The 21,426-nt window shown below is 47.2% G+C and overlaps 2 protein-coding genes across 2 annotated transcripts; both read right to left on the bottom strand.

The window, feature by feature from the left end:
• Positions 1-2,471: 2,471 nt before the first annotated feature.
• On the bottom strand, positions 2,472-4,622 carry LOC136459632 (small ribosomal subunit protein mS80 (rPPR6)-like). Its single transcript, XM_066459470.1, has one exon. It carries the CDS (start codon positions 4,540-4,542, stop codon positions 2,725-2,727), a length of 1,818 nt encoding a protein of 605 aa, XP_066315567.1. The 5' UTR covers positions 4,543-4,622; the 3' UTR covers positions 2,472-2,724.
• Positions 4,623-4,921: 299 nt separating this feature from the next.
• Positions 4,922-8,986, bottom strand: LOC136459631 (uncharacterized). The gene is made up of 5 exons (XM_066459469.1): positions 8,801-8,986; positions 7,871-7,942; positions 7,616-7,782; positions 7,415-7,526; positions 4,922-5,348 (listed from the first exon to the last, which is right to left on the bottom strand). The coding sequence occupies exons 1-5, from the start codon at positions 8,837-8,839 to the stop codon at positions 5,139-5,141; spliced, it is 600 nt and encodes a 199-aa protein (XP_066315566.1). The 5' UTR covers positions 8,840-8,986; the 3' UTR covers positions 4,922-5,138.
• Positions 8,987-21,426: the final 12,440 nt, after the last annotated feature.

The following is a 21,426-nucleotide window of genomic DNA, read 5'->3' as shown; positions in this document are numbered from 1 at the left end:
AGGGATTTTACCGAAGTTCAAATTTGGAAGTTGAAACAGAATGCTGACGATAATTTACCTATTATTGTTGTTTTCTATTTAATTACAGCTTTTTTTTAGAAACTTCTATTTAATTGCAGCTCTTCTATTTAATTACAGCTGCTTTACTTATTCTGAAGTCAAGAACAAACGGCCCGGTTCGGGAGTCTGCGGTGAGTTGTTTCAAGAAAATCGAAAGAATGAGAGCACTACTTCAAAGTTCGAGTAGAAAATGAACCTATGATTTGTCACCGCCCGTTTATAATGCCAAACCCATAGAAAACAGTGGAAGGACGGCAAAACAGTGACAAAAGAAACTGGAGCAAATCTCCCGAGGATCCTTTGGTTAGTGGCACCAAATAACAAACAGAAAATAGATGTCGCTTGCATGTACAACTACAAGGATCGTGTTTTGAGCGTCAGCATGTGCGCGCCGTCAATGGTTGGAACAGCCGGTGATGTGCTTTTGGTACAATGCGAACTGAATGCATTATCACATCTTTTCTGTGAATTGAGCTTTGCTTCCACCGTACCAGTGGGGGGCCGCTTTGCGATATCAGTGGACAGCAAGAACATCAGTAGTAGTTTTTCTTTTCTTTTCTTTTGAAGATCAAGAACAGCTGAGCCAGTGCTTTTTTCGTACTCACACTACGCGTACATAAACAAACCTACAACTACACCCAGATAATAAGATCGTATCCTTTATGAGATCACCGGATCCAACAATGGCTCCGTAGACGACGGGGGCGTCGTATTCCCTTTGTGGGACCACGCATGAGAGACAATGGAATTTTATTGGGGGCAAACCCCGGTGAGAGACGTGAGTGCGATTCTCTCACGCCGGCTGCATGCCCACCGGCTATGCTAGCCACCCGTGCTCAATTATGCATTCAACAGATTGTGATTTTATGGTAGTGACAACTGACAAGGATTGAATCATTGAAAAGAAAAACAGATAAATTTGTATTAGGCATGATATGTTGGCCGGCCAAATTTTGATTGTGACAAGTGATTTCAAAATCCTCTACGTGGATCACGGAGTTAAACGGTGATATGCTAAAAATTAACATCAACGACGAGAAACAAAAAGTACTGGTGCCAGCGTTACAATGGTACAAAATTTACTCTGTAAATGAAAGCACTTTTACAATGATTCGACTTGGTGGTGACAGATCTCATGAAAAAATTTAGTTCAGGTTGTGAACACAAAAAAGGAGACAAATTGAGGTTCTGTCCTGATATTTTTTTTCCAGTGCTCTATGTGCTAGTGGAAAATTGACCATGCACAAATAAACCGTGACCACTTGCCCCCATCTTATTGGCTTCCTAGTTGCCATCACAGTGTGCAGCAAACCAAAAAATAACGTGTACTGACAAATGACTAGAATATAACAGTAGGCCATGCAGTGGTGCAGGTAAGAGTAAGAGGCTAGTCAGTAATCTGGAACGAATTAGTTCGGACATGAAAAGCAAAAGTATATAAAAACACAAACACAGTGATTCGGAGAGGAATCAAACAATGCGAGAACTACTACTATGCTTAACTAAAGGTATAGCTTATACATGAAGTAATCTAAACTTCTGAAAATTGATAGCATCATGCCATGACCTTTTGCTTTAACATATAAGATACTGAATTAGTGAATCAACAGATAGTGCCACTGGTGGATAAATCACCTAACACAATACAAACTACTAGTTCTACTTTTCCGTTCCAAATTACAGGTTGTTTTGCCTTATATCTGCGCACCTAGATATAAGACAAATCGACCCATAATTTGGGATGGAGGGAGTATATGTTAATCACTGTCTATGTGGTCTAGTCTTGGCACAGAGCTCATTATGAATATTTGCAACCAATAACTATGATTCAGCTTAAACAGCAAAACTTGCCTGGTTTTAATAAACAGACTTATCCTATAGTACAAAGCATTTGATCCTAAGTGGGGTTAAAGAGCCTGATTGAGGATCGGATCAGTTTGAGATTTCAATTACCATCAGCCACAGGCAGTAGTAACTAGTAAGAACCTTGCAAGACTCCCTGATAAAAATAAAAGTAATAGATAGGACACAGAGCCCACTCGATAGAAAACAGAACTGGTGGGAACCAATTATTTTCATGATGCACAGGTAGAGCTCTATGTTCAAGATATACAAATAGAAGTGCAACAAATGCTTAACTGAATTGTCTAAAAGAAGTCATCGATGAACAGAAAGTTCCGGTCATGCAATCGGTTTTTTTTTGTAAATGCCATCAAATTATATTGAAAATGCTGATTGCAACTCAAAAGCCCTAAGAAATAACAATAAAGGTGACAAGTAAGTGTACTGAACAATTGATGAAATCATCCTAAATCACCAAATATGTGAAAGAATATTTCCCTAATTTGAATTCCATTGGCAGCCAAAATATTTCGTGTTCTTAAGCAAGACATGAAAATAAATTCTCGACATGTATAATGACATATGAAAACCTCATATAGTAAATAAACAGAAGCCCCAGACCAAAATTAAATATTCTTCTTTGTCAGTCTAGCATTTAAATATAAATGCAAAATTATTGTAGTAAATAACAACAAACAAACACAGGTACAGCCATACAGAGATGATGTTTCTTGCAAGCTCACCAGAGATGAAAAGCTCAAAAAGAAAGGCGCTACCCAAAAATTAATTAGCAGAGGTATGGATTCAAGTGTCCTAGAGAAACTATGCTTCTTGGCTCGCCTTTGACTGCATTTCCTCTCCTTCCAACTCCTTGACTGCAGCTATGAGGCTGCGACTTATACCCCTTAGGCATAAACCACTATCCTCCATTTCCTCCAGGAGTTTCTCAGCTCTTCTCCAGTCCAATGCCTTGAGACACAATGACTGAATCAGTTTGTCATACTCATCCACATTTGGCAGCAACCCATCTTTCCTCATCTCCTTTAGGCACTCAATGGCCTTCTCAAAGTCCTCCATCTTGCAGTATCCACGGATAAGTATATGATAAGCAACCCTGTTTAGCTTCGGATGAACTTTCTTAGCTTCACGAAGTAGATCATGGGCTTCACTGATCATGCCTCCTTTTATGTAGCCACTCATGAGCACACTGTAAGTATAGATATCAGGACTGATCCCTTGGCTCTCCATCACTCTCATCAAATCTTTTGCATCCTCCATTTCTCCCTGTTTTGACAATGCTGTGATGACAAAATTAAACACTGCATTACCTGGAGCTGGGCCAACATTTACCATCCTCATCAACAATGTTTTTGCATCCTCCAATTTCTTTTTCCTACACAAACCATGTATAACTGTGGCAAATGTCTTGCCTGCATTCTTAAGAGATTCCCCTTGGTACTCTTCAAGCTGCACCATCCTAGTCAACAAATTATTTGCATCCTCCATTTTGTTTACCCTACACAAAGCATGTACAACTGTGGCAAAGGACTTGCCTGCATGCTTAAGCGACTCCCCTTGGTACTCTTCCAGCAGCTCCAGAGCAGTACCAATCGTCTCATCATTCCTTGCCAAAGCACCAACAAGGAAATCCAAGGCTGTTTTTGGGATCTGAATCTTTTTTTCCTTCGCTGCAAGGTATAATGAGTGTGCCGTCTTTACCTTCTTCCCCTCACAAAGGTAAGTTAAAATCCTGCCAGTCTTCTCACGATTAGGGAAGCAGGCAGAGCCAATCATCTTCTCACAGACTTCGCAAACAGAGCCGAACATGGACTTCTTTCGTGCTGCTTCAATCACAAGATAATAGCTGTCACTGTCCGGAGTACAACCAAACTCATCGAACTTGGAAAACACCTCCAGTGCTGCCTTCGACTTCTCAAGCTTCCAAAATATGGCAATCATTTCATTCAACAACGGTGTACTCACTGATCCTGGCACAGAGCCAATTTCCTTAATCGAATCCCAAAGCAAGTAAGCGTCTGTTTTGTCTATCTCATCAGAATCAGCTACCTTGCTCACGAGAATCTCAAGATTCGAGAGGCTCTTGGCAGCGGGGTTATTCTTCGCGGCATAGTTGAACAGGTAAATCAGCTTCTTACAGGAGCATTGCTCGGCAGCAAGGAGGACAGCGGCGAGGAGCGGCTCGTTGAAGTCCACGATCATGTCGGCGAGGGTGGACGCGATCGTGTCCTCGGGAGTGGACTCGACGGCGGCGCACACGCGGGCGACCTCCTCATCGTCGGCTACGGCGTCGGCGCCGCCGGGGGAGGCGAAGATATCGTCGGCGTCCCCAGCTTCCTCCCACATCGAGCACAGGTTGTCCTCCCCGGCCTCAGTGGCATCTTGGGAAACCTCGGTCGGGGATGAGAATGCTTCAGGGAAGGGATCCGCTGCGGCGGAGGAACAGGCATAGGGGATGGGATCCGGGGAGGAGGAGAGGAAGCGGGAGAGAGGGCGGGGAGGTGAGAATCGGGTTAGGGTTGGAGTAGGATGTGGTGGTGGAGGTGGCGGCGGTGACCGGGGAATGGTCGAACGGAGTAGGAGCAGCACACGAGCTCGCGAACGCCATATCATCGCCGTCATCCTCGGCGGCGGCGGCTGCGGTGGCGAGGTGTGTTCTAATTGTTGTTTTGCGTGCCTCGTGGACTCGTGGTGGAGGCGGAGCAGTCGTGGAGGAGGGAGGTTTCTTCCATTCTAGGGTTTAAGGCCTTCTGGGCTGGGCCTAACTATTTTTATTTTGTTGGGCCACTATAACCTTTTATTAGGCCGAAAGATTGAAGGAAATCGGAATAGGACAGGTTTTTTCAATTCGGACTTTCAGGAAGTATAACAATCTAATGACTCATCTGCTTCATTCCAGATATTGTCAGTGTAAATTAACAAGCTTACATCATGGCACAGTTTCTGTGGATATTTCCCTTCGTTTCCGGACTTACGCACTCTTGACTCTTGAGATCAGGAGTTCAACAATTCAGAGGGCCTTATTCACTTACAGAAAGCAGGTGTGACAAGCAGGGTTCCAGTTACAAATTGTAATAGAAATACAAACGTGATTCAGAACGAGGTTGGCACGTTCCCAGATTCTAGTGCCTACTCCACTCGGAAGGCTATCAAGCAAAAAAAGATAATCCTAAAACAGCATCTAGTAAATTTGCAGCATGCAAATTCACATCAGGAGTTTATGCAGTGACCTCAGCTGTGGCATTCTTAGCATCTTCTTCCTCCTTGGCTCTGTTTGCCTGCTCTTTTTTCTGGGCCCTTAACATTGCACGCCTTGCACGGGGACGCATCTCGCGTACTTGCCGTGGCGGCATCACAAAAGGTTCAAGAGGGCGATCATGGAATGGATGCTCATTTCTAGAAAATATCCTCAGCTTGCGATCCCTATCCTGGAGGGCAAAGAAAAAGGCACATTTAACGTGACAAGAAAAAGGCATGATTCCTCGACCAATACAATGTTTTGAAACCTCGGTCAATACAATTGTAATGAAATATACAGGCCACCAGTACACAAACACAATATTGCAAATTAATAGAACATCTCAATCACGTGTAGCAGTACCAAGGAAAATATGATCAGATAATGAAATACTACAAAAGTTGTCCATCGATATATACAATTCTAGCTTAAAATCTCCAAATATTTTGTTAACCAGTGTTCACAACATGGCATTAACAAATTTTGACAGATCATTAAGCAGATTGGCTAAGCCTAGCAATGCAAAGGAGAAAGGTAAATAATCCATTAGCGACAGAGTACAGGCAAATTAAACCTCTCTACCAGCAATTCATTCATGAAATAAACCATTAGCGACAGAGTAGGTTGGAATTTCATGGCTCAGTGAGCAATAATAAAATTTGCACTGTTAAGTTCAATGTCCGTTTCCTGAAGAAACTAACACCAGGACACACGCAAAAATTGGTACTTTTGTAATAAAAGAAAACAAAAGCCCCCCACCCCCCACAACCCAAAATGTTTCCTCTCTAAGATTGGGAATCCACATTTTTTGCTGCTTAGACTCCCTTGGTACTCCAAAGCTGGATTAAACCAGTTCCAATATATGTCCCAGATTTAAGCTAACCAAAGTTTCAGACAGGGAAAGAAAGTGCAGATCACAACTAAACTAATCCATATTTTGGTGATTAGTAGAATTGTGATATGCATAGGTCAAATTTAGTATTGGGATGCATATAAAGCTAATTTCATTTTGCTGATATGGTCATCTAATGTTCCTGAACCAGCTTTGAACTGTTATTTTCTCCTTATAAGCTGCTTGCCTTCAACTGACATGTAAGCTGCTTGCCTTCAACTGACATGTGCCCTTTGCAGATCTATGATATCTTCCAGCTTCTTCCATCGAAGATTCAGGTCGGTGTGTTCTCAGCTACCGCCCCCTGAGGCCCTTGAGATCACCCACAAGTTCATGAACAAGCCTGTTAGGATTCTCGTCAAGAGAGATGAGCTCACCCTTGAGGGTATCAAGCAGTTCTATGTCAAAGTGGAGAAGGAAGATTGGAAGCTCGACACTCTATGTGACCTGTATGAGATTCTGGCAATTGTTGATAGTTCAGGAATAAGGAGGCTTGATGATGATAGTTCAGACATTAGGAGGCTTGATGATTACTGTGCTGCCTGAACTCCACAATCTCTTGAAAGAAGATGTATGCTATTACCAGACCTTTAAGCAATGGTGATGAACTGGATATTTCGTTGTAGTTCTATAAAATTGTTGTATAAAAAAACATTATGGTCCTTCAATGCCAGGAAGACGACTGATATTTACTGTTTGATATATTCAGTTCGAAATGATAGATGTCCTATAAAAGATAAAATTGAATAGTGCTACTGGATTATCGTAACCCGTTTACTTAATGATAGAGGTGTCTTGGTTAATGAACTGGAAAATGGATATTTTTCTCTTGATGGTATCAAACGCTATGACTTTATGCATAGAAATTGTACTGAAATAGCATTTCAAACATTGAGGGTCAAACCAGGAAGGAGGAACTACTATGGTGTGGCAGTAAAGAATACTGTCTCTTTGCCACCGTAGCCTAAAATTTTACTCAGAAAGTGTTCCAAATGTTCATCCTTACGATATTGATTTTTACAGAGACTAGCTGGAGCTTCATTGGTTTTTGCAAATAAGCAGACATACAGGGGCTCCAAAACCAGCTGAAAATGTGAACGTAAGCAAACTTCAGCCATACATCGATACATATGTATTAGACTTATGTTTATTTAAATTATCATGATATTATTTTGTTCCCGTTGCAACGCAGGGCATGATCCTAGTAATACATATCAGAAACAGGATAGATACAGTATTCATTACAATGTTAGAAACAGCAAATAAAGCTAGCATTAAAATCCAGTTATTCAACCTCAAAAAAAAAAAAGAGCTCATGTCTAAGTCTCAAATGCAGAATGAAAGAGAAATGAAGTTTCACTTACATCACGCAGTCTGTTGCGGGGAAGCATGCGCAGCACAGCTTTGCGAATCACTTCAGTTGGGTCTTTCTCCATCTGGTCCTTGAGCCTCCTTTCCTTCAAATGGCCAACATACCTATTTGGGGATAAACACATAACAAGAGAAAGTTAACAAAAATCTCAAAAATAATGCAATCAACAACTTTTTTGCTGGGATTTACTAACCCTGTATGCCAGTAGTAAATCTTATCTGTCATTTTCCTTCCTGTAACACTGATATCCTTTGCATTAAGTACAATGCACATGTCTCCATTTTCCACATGTGGTGCATAGGTCGGTTTATCCTTGCCTTGAAGCACAACAGCTATTTGGGAAGCCAATCGTCCAAGCACCTATATCACATAGAAAATTTTACCTCACAGCCTCTATCCTTTTTACGATAAGTTCATCCTTGCATCAAACTAGAAAAACAATCCTAACCTGACCCTTAGCATCAAATACACGCCATCGCAGCCCATCTAAATTGATTCTTCTCAGACCTGCAAGTGCTTTCTGCACATATCAAAAAGGAAACCATCAGTGCTAGTACTTGACATCAACATGGTGCAGAACTGCAGATTCAGAAATAACATTTCGGGTACTCGAGATTCTACTTGCAGAATTATTTTCCTTTTCAGGTGAAAAAAATAAAGAAACACATATGCATCTTTGCTCATGCAACATGGCCACACATAACACACCATTGTTTTTTATCACTTCATTGACAAAATAAACAGAAAAGGTACTCAATTTCTGCATATACTGTCAGCACATTACTAAATATGTTGAAATAATTCAGTGGCAGGTTCAGGAAGCTTACAAAATCACATAATGACTAGCAAAGGCAGCTGAATATGCATAAATCTACTATGTCCCATTTCATCTCTCAGGAAAGATAAAATGACAATAGTTTATTCAAAAAGACATGGAACACCATAAGCAAGGGACATAAAATGGTAGATAATCAGGATCAAAGGTTCAAGCTACAATCAACTAAAAGGATGCCCAATAAAATCGTAACATTCGCAGTCACGTTAACCCAAGATCCATGTACAGGAGTGTTTGAGCTATTGACTGCAGAGAACTGAATCTACTACTAAGCGCAAAATGGAGGGCTGAATGCCACAGACGCCGGGCCCCCGAATCAGCACAGCTCGGCGACAAATCGTCCATGCCTCCCCGGAGGAGATTGAATATGGGCGGGGCGGAGGAACGGAGAGTTCCTCGAATGGCGGAAGCAACGGGGTGGAGACGCAACGCGGCCGCCCAGGGACCTGCGTCGGCGCTTGGGATGGGGGTGGTGGCCATGTCGCGCCCGCAGCGCATGGCCCGAACCGGCCGATGGCGGACGGGGATCTTTCAAGAACTCACCTTCAGGTTGCCCGTGAAGGCCGGTGGCGTCGCAGCCATGTCAAGTTGGAACGATGGCCGGCGCCGGCGCCGGTGGTTAGATAGATGCGGGCGAGCCGAGGGTCCAGCGAAGGGCGGCGCCGGTCACGTGCTTCCCCGCCCCCTTCTCTCCTTTGTCTCTAGGGTTTAACCGTTCATGGGCCTGCTGAATGGGCCTCACTTTGTTGCCTCGGCCGCAAAGTTGTGCAGTTGCGCGCGTCAGCGTCAGCGTCAGCGTCAGCGTCAGCTTGCGACCGCGCTCGCGTCCGCTTCCACCGTCGAGCGCTGCTCTCTCTCAACTCAACAACTCCAACAGTATAGATAAATTTGGATCTCTATAAACCAGCTCCCCAAAATAATATAGACAATCAAAATCGACATCATCCATAGCAGACTCGTTAAATCAGACTCGGACGCCACATCAGAGCTATCTAACCAACTATGTTGGCGCACAGCCACACGCGACAGGCCAGCTCCCGCGCTTGGTTCACCCGTGGAGCCAGACGTGCGCGCGCAAGTTGGACCAGGGCTCCCAGGATGGCGAGCGAATCCGGGAATTTACACTTTTACCACGGTAACGAAAGTACCCTTACATATTTATTAGAGGAGAGACGAAATCTTTTGCATACGTGGCATGTCAGGTCACAGTGCTAGTGTGGCACCGTATCGACGAAATATGGTCGGTAGTCTACCTAGGGGTATGCCCAAGGTAGTAGATTATCGGCAGACAGATGCGCAAGCTACAAACAAGATGGTGACGTAAGACAGACACGAGGTTTTATCTAGGTTCTGTCGCCGTGAAGGCGTAATACATACGTCCTGCGTCTGATTGTACTGTATGTCAATGAGAGATGTTTTGAGAGGGGTCCCCTACCCGCCTTATATAGTCTTGGGAGCAGGGTTACAGATCTAAAAGTTAATCCTAACCAGTTACAATTGTCATAGGTGACCGGATAAGGATTCCTATTCTAACCGACCAGGATCTTGCTTGATCTACAAGTCTGCCTTGATTCCTTACGCGGGACTCCGAGCAGATTGACCGGGACGCGCGTCGTCTTCTAGTGGGCCAGACCCCGTGGTTCGGGCCGGCCCAAGCCTAGCCGTAAGGATATAGGGGTTAATACCCCCACAGCTAGCCCCCGAGCACCATGTATTATGCTGCGACACGCCGTTCGATCTCCTTCGGCTAATGCGTTCCGTCTTCATGTCATCTTCAATTGGTTGAAACATTTAACCAAGCAAATATGCCAGTATTCTGGTCAGAACAGAGAGCAGTAGACCATGATTATAGCCGAAGATTCCGGTTGTCCGAAGAATGCATGGTGCTCAAAAGAAAAAGAAAAGATTTCTTTCCTGATCAAGTGTGCCCACTTATATTTCTGAAAAGAAATGTAAGTGACCCTTGCACAGTAGTAGTTATGACCAACAGTAAGAGCGTAGGGGTCGATAAAATAAGCATATTTACCACAAGGTGAAGTGTGCCCACTTAGTCCCTAAGCCTGGTAGTAGGTGACGCAGGCACGTGGTGCTAGGGTCTTAAAAGAATTCTCAATTAAGTTGAGAATCCAATCGTCGTACAAGCGATACGAGATGCACCGGCAGGTGCATCGTACCGATGTAGTCCCCGAGCTTGCTGGAAGGCGATGTATCAGCCTTATAGCAAGGTCTAAGTGAGAAAAAATAAATGCCTCTCAACTGTATGCGAGTACTAATCACATGTAGCCGAGGAGAGCAGTCTCCGAGCAATGGTTGGAGAGTGGTCGGAACAGTCCCCGAGCAAAGCATGGGTAAATGATGAATCCCCGAGAATAACCGTAGTCAGTTTAGTCCTCGAGCACGAGGGCGATCGAGACAGCCCCGAGCACGAGAGCGGTCGGAATAGTCCCCGAACACGATGGTGGTCTGGACAGTCCCCGAGCAAGATAGTGGTCTGTACAGTCTCTGAGCACAAGGATAGTCGCGACAGTCTCCGAGCACGAGGGTGGGCAGGATAATCCCCAAGCACAAAAAGTGTGGCAAAAAACCATATGCCACTTGTACTATTATTTTATTTAGTTATTTATTTTTTTTGCTCTGACAAGTCCGATCTGACACGTCTGGTCAAAGAAGTAGACCGATATAGCACGTCATACTATCTTTTTGTCTTGTCAAGCAAACAGTTGCGTGGCACCTGTCAGTAGGTGCGTCAGCGTGGGCCCTCCCACACTAACAACGAAGAGACGCATATATTGGCGTAGATCTCGAGGCTGTGAAAATAACCGTCTGCGGCGCGTGCGCACGTCTTCCAAGAATCCTGGGCAGACGAAACGACATAACTCTTGGGTTAAATACAGTATAGGATAGGTAAGTTACTATTTATTGAACCCCATTGTCATTCGCAACCGCAGCTTTCTTCTTCCTCTCGCCAACCCTAATACATCCGAAATCGCCACCAATCAATCCGTCGCCATTTCCCCGTTCACCAGCAAGGGCAGAGTCATGGCGAAAAGTGATGCGCAGAAGGAAGCAGGGGTCATGGCGAAGGAATGGTGGAAATCGAAAAGCAACGAGCAGACCATTGAAGACCTTATCACCATGGGGGTACTCCACAACAAGGAGCTCACAGGATGGCGTGCGTCAGAGGGCGAGGGGTACCCCGATCCACAACCAGGTGAGATCATGGTGTTCGAGGATTTCTTTAAACGGGGATTTAGGGTTCCGGTACATCCGTTTCTTCAGGGGCTCTGTCTTTACTACGAGATTGGGATTTGCAATCTACATCCCAACTCGATCCTCCTTGTCGCCACTTTTATACATCTCTGCGAAGCATATGGCGGCTTCTAGCCCTATTTCGATTTTTTCGCCATCTTTTCTGTCTACAGAAGAAAGGAAGCGGCGGTTCGAAGATAGCCGGGGGTGTGTACCTCAACCTCCGTGACGGCATGAAAGCCCAGTACCTGCATTGCTCATGGAACACGTCGCTAGACGACTGGTACAAGAAATGGTTCTACATCCGTGAAGAGCCGAACACGATCACGCTATGCGACGTGGGATACATTCTAGAGAAGAGGACAAGCTGGTCAGAGAAGCCCGAGCACCTGGAACAGATTCCAGAAATATTTGGAATGATCCTGTGGAAAAAAAACTAGATGGTCCGAGCGTGGTCGGGAGCTTCATCAGCCGATAGATCCAGCCCTGCCAGAGGAGGGTACATCCTGGCTACGAGTATCAAGGTAGCGCGGACCTGACGAGGACGAGGCAAGGGGCGCTTGACAAAATCGAAGTCAAAGCCAGAATTGGCGAGCTATTTAACTTAGCTGATCCAAATTATGCCAAATTACGCGACATCGAGCACGCTTTCAAGCTTGTCCGACCTCCCCCAAAGATAACTCGTCTTGCATTGTACTCGTAGTCTTATATTGTGGTAGGATAAGTGGAAATTTACTATGTTCACTCCCTTTTATTACCCAGGTTAATGGTCGGGATAGAGCGATAGTGTTTGTGTCGCCACCCCCTGGAGTAGAGTGGCCACAAGGAGCTGATCCCACCACCCAGACCAGCATCGAGATCAAGGACAAGGACGTCGACTGAGCAGTGCTCAGAGTGGGAGAGGAGGCAACAGCCAAAACCGCTAGTAAACGGTCGGCTGCCCCCAAATAGTCGAAGAAGAGATCAGTAACCACCCTGCTCATCGGGGGGCGCTAAATATCAATGAGCCCGAGGGGGACCCGGAGGAGAACCCGGTCGACAAGCGTCGACAGGCGATTTTTGCCTGGCCAGACGATGGCGTAGAGGAGGGAGAAGATGTAGACGCCTTTCAACTTGTCCCTCAAAAAAGGAGGAAGCAACTGGAGTTGATGGAGCAAGGAACACGACCGGTGATGGGAGCGACAACTCTATCGAGCACACCACCGACCACTGCAGCGCCAAGGACAAGCAGCGGAGGGGTCGAGCACCAAGGCCCAGCGATAGTGTTGGATGTAGAGGGAGACCAAGAGTCACCCGCACAGCACGTGGAGCAAGTACGGCCGAAGAGAGGCGCCTTCTCCACATCCTTCCACGCTTCCAACATGTAAGTATTTGTAACCTTATTATAAGTTAGCAATTTGCATTTAATATGATTACTTTTTAAACTTATCTCGGATGTACTAGCTCGGCGTCCACCGAAAGTCCAGACTAGCTAGCCGGAAGTGGCGTGGCGCCGCCAATAAGTGCGGAGCAGACTGCCCAGTGGCCGACCATCGAGGAACCCATAGTAGAAGATCCATCGGGACCTCAGCAAGCAAACAGTCAGACAACAGTCCCCGAGCAGGTGGTCAAGGGAAGAGTCGAGCCAGACACGAGTGCTCCGAGCGCTAAACCTGCTGAGGGCAACACCTCAGCGTCGAGGGTAATAGAGCAGACCGAGGAGCAGCGACCGGAGGTGAGAGCACAAACCACGTTTATCGACGCTATAGCCCGTGGGAAGGCTGTGGTGATCACAGATGCTGCTAACGCCAGACCAGCACCGAGACCCAAAGAAGAGCCTAAATAGGACAAAGTGGAGGAGGTCCTGGGCCATCCGCAAGACAAGCGACAACATGTGTATGTGTTGCGTTGGTGGAACGACCAATGGGTTGTCCATGAGGAAATCCCGGAGGTCGAAGAAACCAAGAAAGTTGAATGGGCGGCAAAATGGCTTGTGACGGAGGTACAGGTAAGCTTCGCTTCACCCCCTGATCTTGCTGTCTAGTCATAGATGTCTTACTTAGCTATCTACACACAGGACTTAATGAAGACCGCAAGAAATGCTTCGACTAGATCACGGGGATCGCTATAAGCAACAAGGAGCTGACAACGGAGGTGGAACGCTTGCGCCAGCAACTTGAAGTCTCCAATCATGAAAAGACATTACAAGAGTCCTAGAACCAGAACCTGGTCATCCAGCTCAGTAATAAAGAGCGGGAAAGAACAGGTAAGTAGCCATTTTATCATACCTACTACTGACAAGTGCTGCTGCGTTGTTGGTAGTAACAGCTGTAGTGTAGGCTTAGAAGCTGAAGTGATCCGTCTCTGAGAGGAGAACAGTCGTGTGGTCGGGGAGTGTGATCGCCTAAACGAGGACAACAGAAAACTGGCGCAAGACCAGTCACAGCTTCGAGACCACACGACCAAGATGACAGAGGAGCTGAAAGGTAAGTTGTCCAACCACCTTTGCTCATTTTTATTGCCTATCGTAGTTTGGCGTAGTATAGCGTCTTAACAGCATGTGCGGTTTGTAGTTATAAAAATAAATGCAAAGAAGCATCTGGAGGCCGTGATGAAAGACCATGATGGCTGGAAGGCGTAATGCCAAGAGATCACCAAAGACCGTGACACTTGGAGAAGTCGGTGCCAGGAGGTGGCAAAGGGCATTTTGCCGGTCCTTAACCTCATCGATCCGGCGCTAGCAGAAGATGTGTCAAGAACGCCACAGCTGGGATTGATCGAGAGATGCCAAAAGGCATGGGGATGGTTCTAGGAGTTCGTGAAGGAGGCGGGAGAGTATGCAGGCGCACATGTGCTAAGCATAGTACGTGCTCACTACCCCTTGATCGATCTCAAGCGCTTGGAGGCTGGATACCCGAATAAGGTAGATCCAGACAAGGCCGAGGAGCTACGGATGACCCAGCTGGACTTGTCGGCGAAAATAATTGGCGATATTAACCTGTGTAGAGGTGCGACACCACCTGTACAAGGAACGCCGTCAACAAGTTAGCTGGGAGCGCCGTCATTTTCAAGCCAACCGGCGAAGCCTGCGGTCTCGACCAGCCAGGCATCGGCGGGGCCATCTTCTTCAGCTTGATCAGTGCCAGAGTCCCCGAGACCCTTGCATGATGTCAGGCCCGGCGAGCAGCAGGTGCCGCGTGCCCCAACCAGCCAATAGTATAGGCTATAGCTATAGAAGAAAATGTGGTTGTGTTATTGTAAACTTGGACCTTTTCAGGCAAGCTTGTAATAACGTAACTATATATCAACATAAGCTTGTTTGTTTTGTAGAAAACATGTTTAAGCTCGGATATCGTGTTGATGTAACTAAGTTAGAATGTGTTGGCATTCTATTTAGTTGTACCAGTTTAGTCGACACATCATCCTAAAAGATTTGTATGGCCCTGGTTTGTCTTGTGGTCGGAGTGTAAGGTGCGTAGCTTGTGCACATGTAGAAACACACAAGTCAAACCAGAGAGCACCTGCCGATCACCCGTAGCGTAGAGAGCGGATCTCGTGCACGCGTTGGGAGGAACCAGAGACAGGGCCTGCTCCGAGAACCTAAGAAGGAATGGTGGTCGGTTTTAACTGGTAGAGTTAAAATAACAAAAGACTTCGAAGTGACATATTAGAGTGGTTGGAGAAATCATAATAGCTTTATTGAAATAAATCGAAAGTACAAGAGGGGTACATATCTTAGTAGTTAAGCATAGAAACGCCTAAGCTTGTCGATGTGGCATGAATTGGGTACGTCTGTTCCGTCTAGGTGAGCTAACCTGTAAGATGTAGGGCGTGTAACCTCCTTGATCATGAAGGGCCCTTGCCATGGGGTTGCGAGTTTGTGGACGCCAGCCTGATTCGTCTTTCACTTTAGGACCAGGTCCCCAACCACGAAGAAACGCTCCTTGACGTTCTTGTTGTAGTACCTGCGTAACACAGCAAGGTATTTGGCTGTACGTACATAAGAATCGAGTCACTTCTCTTCTGCACTATTCACTTCTAGCTCCCGTACTTCATTGGCCTTGTCTTCATCGAAGTTCTCTACCCGTGCTGATCTGAAGGCTATATCTACTGGGAGCACTGTCTCAGCGCCATAAACCATAAAGTATGGCGATACATCGGTATTGCGACTGGGCTAGGTTCTGAGACCCCAGACCATGGCTGGTAACTCTTTGAGCCATCTTCTGGGAACTTTGTCATTCTCTCTGTACATCCTCTTCTTAAGTGCATCCAGGATCATACCATTTGCCCGCTCGACCTATCCATTAGCTCTAGGGTGTGCCACCGAGACGTATTTTACTACTATGCTCCTTTCATCGCAGAAGTCCCAAAAAGCATTCCCGGTGAACTGAGTACCCAGATCAGTGATGATGCTATTGAGTATGCCGAAGCGATGGATGACCTAGTCGAGGAACGCGACAGCCTTTTCTGAAGATGCCTTGACCAGGGGCATGTACTCTATCCACTTGGAGAATTTGTTGATCAGCACAAAGACGCATGTAAATTTCCTAGGGGCCGGTTTGAAAGGCCCGATCATATCCAGTCCCCAGCATACGAAGGGCCAACAGGCTAGTATAGTCTGAATCTCGTGTGTTGGTACGTGGATTCTCTTGGCGAAGAACTGACAACCTTCACAATGGTGGACTAGCCTCTCTGCATTGGCTATGGCTAACGGCCAATAGAACCCTGCTCGGAAAGCCTTGCCCACCAGCGTTCTCGAGGCCGCGTGATTGCCGCAGGAGCCAGAGTGGATTTTGTCTAGGAGATGTTCACCATTCTCCTGGGTTATACACTTCATCAAGATTTCCTCCTTAGCATTCTTGCACCACAATTTGCCATTGATGAGCAGATACTACTTACTGCGATGCATCAGGCGTTCGTTTTCTGTCCGATCGGTGTAACCGCTGCCATCTGTTAGGTATTTGATGAAAGGTACTCTCCAGTCGGGCTTCTTAGTGGTCGGAGGTGATTTGGTGGTGTTTGACGCCAGAACCGTAGCCACCAATAGCTGGTCTGGAGGCTTGTCGACCGCGGGATCCTCTTCTTTGATGGAGGGCGTGAGCAGGTCTTGAACAAATATGTCATGTGGTACTTTGGCTCGGATGATCCTAACTTTGACAGCGCATCTGCTGCTTGATTTTTGTCCCGGACCACATGTGTGTACTCGATGCCATAGAACTTGCCTTCCAGCTTTTTAATCGCTTTGCAGTATGCATCCATCTTTTTGCTGGTCGTATCCCAGTCCTTATTGAGTTGATTGATGACCAGAGCTAAGTCTCCATAGACATAGAGATGTTTGACACCAAGCTTGACCGCAATGCGCAGACCATGTAGGCATGCTTCATACTCGGCGGCGTTATTAGACGCCGAGAAATAAATCCTGAGGATATATTGGAGCTGCTCCTTGGATGGTGATACGAAAAGGACTCCTGCTCCTGCGCCGTCGATGTTGAGAGAGCCGTCGAAGTACATCTTCCAATACTTGGCGGCCCCCTGAGAGGCAGGTGTTCTTAAGTCTGTCCACTCAATGATGAAATCGACAAGTGCCTGAGACTTGATTATAGTGCGGCTTGCAAATTCCAAGGAGAAAGGGCATAGCTCCATTGCCCATTTGACGATGCGCTCGTTTGCATCCTTGTTGCGAATGATGTCTCCCAGAGGGTACTCAGTCATGACCACCACACGATATCCATCAAAGTAGTGTTTCAACTTTTGGGATGTAATTAGTATGGCATAGATCAGTTTTTGAATCTGTGGGTACCTGGTCTTGGATTCATTGAGCACCTCACTAATGAAATAAATTGATCATTGTACCTTGTAAACGTGATCGGGCTCGTCACGCTCGACCACTATGGCAATGGAGACCACTCGATTAGTTGCCGCAATGTAAAGCGGGAGGGTTTCGTCTTCTCTGGGAGCAGTGAGTATCGGAGGTGATGTAAGGAATTGTTTCAGCTGTGTAAAGGTAGCATCTGCTTCCTCCGACCACTCAAACTTCTCGGATGCTTTGAGCAGCTTGAAAAATGATAGTCCTTTTTCGTCTAATCTTGATATGAAACGACTGAGGGCAGCCATGCATCCAGTAAGCTTCTAAACATCCTTCACCTTTTTGGGCAGCTTCATATCCAAGACAGCTTTTACCTTCTCTAGGTTAGGGTGTATGCCGTCGTGACTGATGACGTTGCTGAGCAATATACCAGATGGAACACCAAAGATGCACTTCCTTGGTTTTAATTTCCATTAGAATGTGTTAAGGGCTGCAAAGGTACGTTCCAAGTTGTCAACAAGGGTGTATGCTTCCTAGGTTTTAACAACTACATCGTCAACATAAGCCTCGACGAGGTCGTCTTTTATCTCGTCTTTAAGGCAGCCCTGTATGGCACGTTGGTAGGTAGCCCCGGCGTTCTTGAGCCCGAATGACATGGTCGTGTAGCAGTAGGCGCCGAAGGGCGTGATGAAGGATGTCTTAATCTGGTCGTCCTTTTTGAGAGCGATCTGGTGATAACCAGAGTAGCAATCGAGAAAGGAAAGCAACTCACAACCGGCAGTTGAATCTACGACCTCGTCTATGTGAGGTAAGCCAAAGGGGTCTTTAGGGCAGTGTTTATTGAGATCAGTGTAATCAACGCACATTCTCCATTCATTATTCTTTTTACGTACAAGAATCGGGTTGGCTAACCACTCCGGATGATACACTTCTTCGATAAATCCAGCTACCAAAAGCCATGTAACTTCTACCCTAATAGCCTCCTTTTTGTCGCGAGTGAACCGTCATAGCTTCTGCTTGATAGGTTTGGCCTTGTCATCAACATTTATGGAGTGCTCGATCAAGTTCTGAGGTACACCGGGCTTGTCAGCGGGTTTCCATGCGAACACACTCACGTTGCTCCTCAAGAACCTGACGAGCGTGTCTTCCTATTTAGGATCCAGGTTGGCCCCAATAAGGGCCGTTTTGCTGGGATCACCATCGACCAGCTGGATCGCTTTGTGCTCTTTGGACTTGATGTTCTTGCGTGGGGCCTCGAGCTCTGGGATCTCCAGGTGGTCGGCTGGGGTCTTCTTGGCGTCGAGCGTGGTCTCGGCCATGCGAATAGAGAGGTCGTGGGCCTCTGCTATTTTGAAGTTGTCATCCTCGTAGGTGTAAGCTGCGTATACGTTGCCCCTTAGAGTTAGAACCCCCTTCTCAGTAGGCATCTTGAGCACCAAATACCTATAGTGAGGTATGGCCATGAACTTGGTGAGCACTAGTCGGCCAAGGATAGCATGGTAGGTGCCTTCGAAGTCAGCGACCATGAAGTTGATGTAGTCGGTGCAGAAGTGGTCTGGGGTACCAAATTGCATAGGTAGCGTGATCTGCCCGAGAGGTGTGCAGCTCTGTCAGGGGAGAACACCCCAGAACTGTGCCTCGTATGGCTTGAGATCAGCCTAGGTTATCTTCAGGGCTGGCAAACTGTTCTTGAATAGTATATCGATGGAACTGCCGCCGTCAATCAGCACTCTATCGAACTGAACCTTGATGATACAAGGATCGAGAACCAGAGGAAAACGCCCTGGCTCAGGTATTATAGCCCATTGGTCCTTTCTGCTGAAGGAGATCTCATGGTGAGACCAAGGAGGGAGCCATGGATCAGCGATGACGTTGTCGGCGTTGGCCACGTTCAAGCAAGCGTGGGCGAGCAGCTTGCGTTCTCGTTTGGTCTCGATGGACACTTTGCCCCCAATAATGGTGTGGACGCGGTCGGTTGGCTTGACGTACTTGTGATGGGGATCTACGTCTTCATCATCGTTGTCCTCGTTACGCTGCTCCCCTGTGTCGTTAGGCTTATCGAATGTATCCGGAGCCTATTAGCGCGTGTAGATAGATTTGAGAACACGGCAATTCTCCATGGTATGGTTTGACTTGGGATGGAGCTGGCAGGGTCCTTTCAATGCTTTGGCATAGTCTTCTTCATAGTTGCGATGTCCGCCACCTTTTTTAACGGTGATGACTTCGCCGTCGTCTTCCCGAGCACGCTTGCCCCTGTAATCGTCACGGCGATTACGTCGCTGATTATGCTGGTCGCAGTAGTCGCGGGAATCGTTGCGCTGGTTGCGGCAATCAAAATTGTCGTTCCAACCACGGTTGCCGCGGTGTGGGGGTGATCGGAGCGTGGAACCCTTGCTGCTTATTCGATGATTATCTTTTTAACATCATCGGCATCCACATATTTTTTAGCAGTGGCTAGGAGCGCTGTGACCGATTCAAGTCTTTTGTGGAGGAGCTTGTCCCTTAGGGCATCGTGGAAGCGGAGACCTATCAGGGACCTAATACCAGGGTACCCCAGAAGGTGAAACCAATAACCACCGAACGTGAAAAACTTCTGGACGCATAAGGGCACCGTGTCATCCCTTGTTCGAGTGATAGGAGTTCGGTTCCGCCTTGCCCGACACCTTTAGGATGGGCTCGGTCTCGCCCGAGGGCTGAGGGATAAACTCCGTCTCGCCCGACGCCTTTAGGGCGGGCTCGGTCTCGCCCGAGGGCTGAGGGATGGATTCTGCCTCGCCCGATCCCGGAGGGGCGGGGTCAGCCTCACCCGATGCCTTTGGGGGATAACCCTGCCTCGCCCAAAGGCTCAAGGTTAATCTCTGTCTCGCACGACGCCTTTAGGGCGGGCTCGGTCTCACCCGAGGGCTGAGGGATGGATTCCGCCTCGCCTGATCCAGGAGGGGCGGGGTTAGTCTCGCCCAAGAGATAGGGATTGGTCTCCATCTCACCCGACAGCCAAGAATGAGCCTCGCCCTGATCGATATCTATCCCTCATGATGATGGGTACAGGATGAGACAAGATGTTCGGGTCAACCATGGCTCCAAGGACCATACCCTACGCCCTGGTAGGAAAAGTACTGCCAGGGAACAACAGGATTGATGCTTTAGACCCTTCCGGGCGCCGCAGAACCCAAAAGGCATTACAGGTGCGTGCACCTCACCCTGTAGAGTTGTAGGCGCCGCCTTCAGCTCTGGGACACAAAACCCGACGAAGATATACGACAACCGCTACGCTCTAGGAAGGGATTTGCTATCTCCACGAACGACGGATATTCCGTCACCATGCTGTGGACCCGAGGGAGCGGCGCCCGCTTCCCGACCCCTCAGGTCCACCCAGTCAGAAGGCCTTAGCCACGGCGCTACACCGGACCCCGACCCCGCGTTCCTCCAACGAGGACTCATGGGAACTAGAAGGCGTGCGGAGCAAGGCTGGGGGAGGCTCATAAGTCAAAACCACTATACTACAGCCCATACCCTGCGTAGGGCAGCATTCTGTAACTAACCTGACATCCTACAGAGACATCGACAACATTGTAAGCACTTATCTTCCTTCGCACTCATCAGAATGAAGGACCTGACCGGGTAGACGTGAGCCACAAGACTAAATAGAGTACGCGTCCTAGAGCCCTCACCCTTGTAAAGCCAGCCCCTTCATCTATAAAAGGGGATGCGCTTCCTCCATCAGGGGGGGACCGAAAAATGGGACCGAACAAGAGAACGCACTCATACACACAGTCAAGCGTCTACGAAGCTCTTGACCACCTTTCAACCCTTCCATCAGAGACTTGGGACCAGTCCCTCTCTCGATCGTTTGTACCCCTTACTACAGACCGTTCACGGTGTTAATAACACAAGCAGCAGCAAACTGGATGTAGGGACGTTTCACCCGAACCAGTATAAATCTTGTGTCCTTTAACGCACCATCCGAGCCTAATGCGCATTACTATAAATTTACTTGCCGGTGCTTGTACGAAACACTGACAGTTGGCGCGCCAGGTAGGGGCTTGCGCGTTCCAAATTAGGCCTCGGATGGCCACCCACGCAATCACCTGGGCCCCGGGCGCACACGTGCGTTTCGGCGACCTAGATTTCATCA

Source organism: Miscanthus floridulus, chromosome 6 (assembly GCF_019320115.1).
Source record: "Miscanthus floridulus cultivar M001 chromosome 6, ASM1932011v1, whole genome shotgun sequence".
NCBI lineage: Eukaryota > Viridiplantae > Streptophyta > Magnoliopsida > Poales > Poaceae > Miscanthus > Miscanthus floridulus.
The sequence above is the reverse complement of the archived record's forward strand: the minus strand, read 5'-3'. Positions and strand labels throughout refer to the sequence as shown.

Bases quoted from the DNA above. Each gene is read 5' to 3' on its own strand.
- LOC136459631 (XM_066459469.1), bottom strand. From the start codon at position 8,839: ATGGCTGCGACGCCACCGGCCTTCACGGGCAACCTGAAG. The intron at 7,943-8,800 runs GTGAGTTCTTGA...TGATATGTGCAG, and splicing joins CCTTCACGGGCAACCTGAAG to AAAGCACTTGCAGGTCTGAG. The intron at 5,349-7,414 runs GTAAGTGAAACT...TTTGCCCTCCAG, and splicing joins CCCGCAACAGACTGCGTGAT to GATAGGGATCGCAAGCTGAG.
- LOC136459632 (XM_066459470.1), bottom strand. From the start codon at position 4,542: ATGACGGCGATGATATGGCGTTCGCGAGCTCGTGTGCTGCTCCTACTC.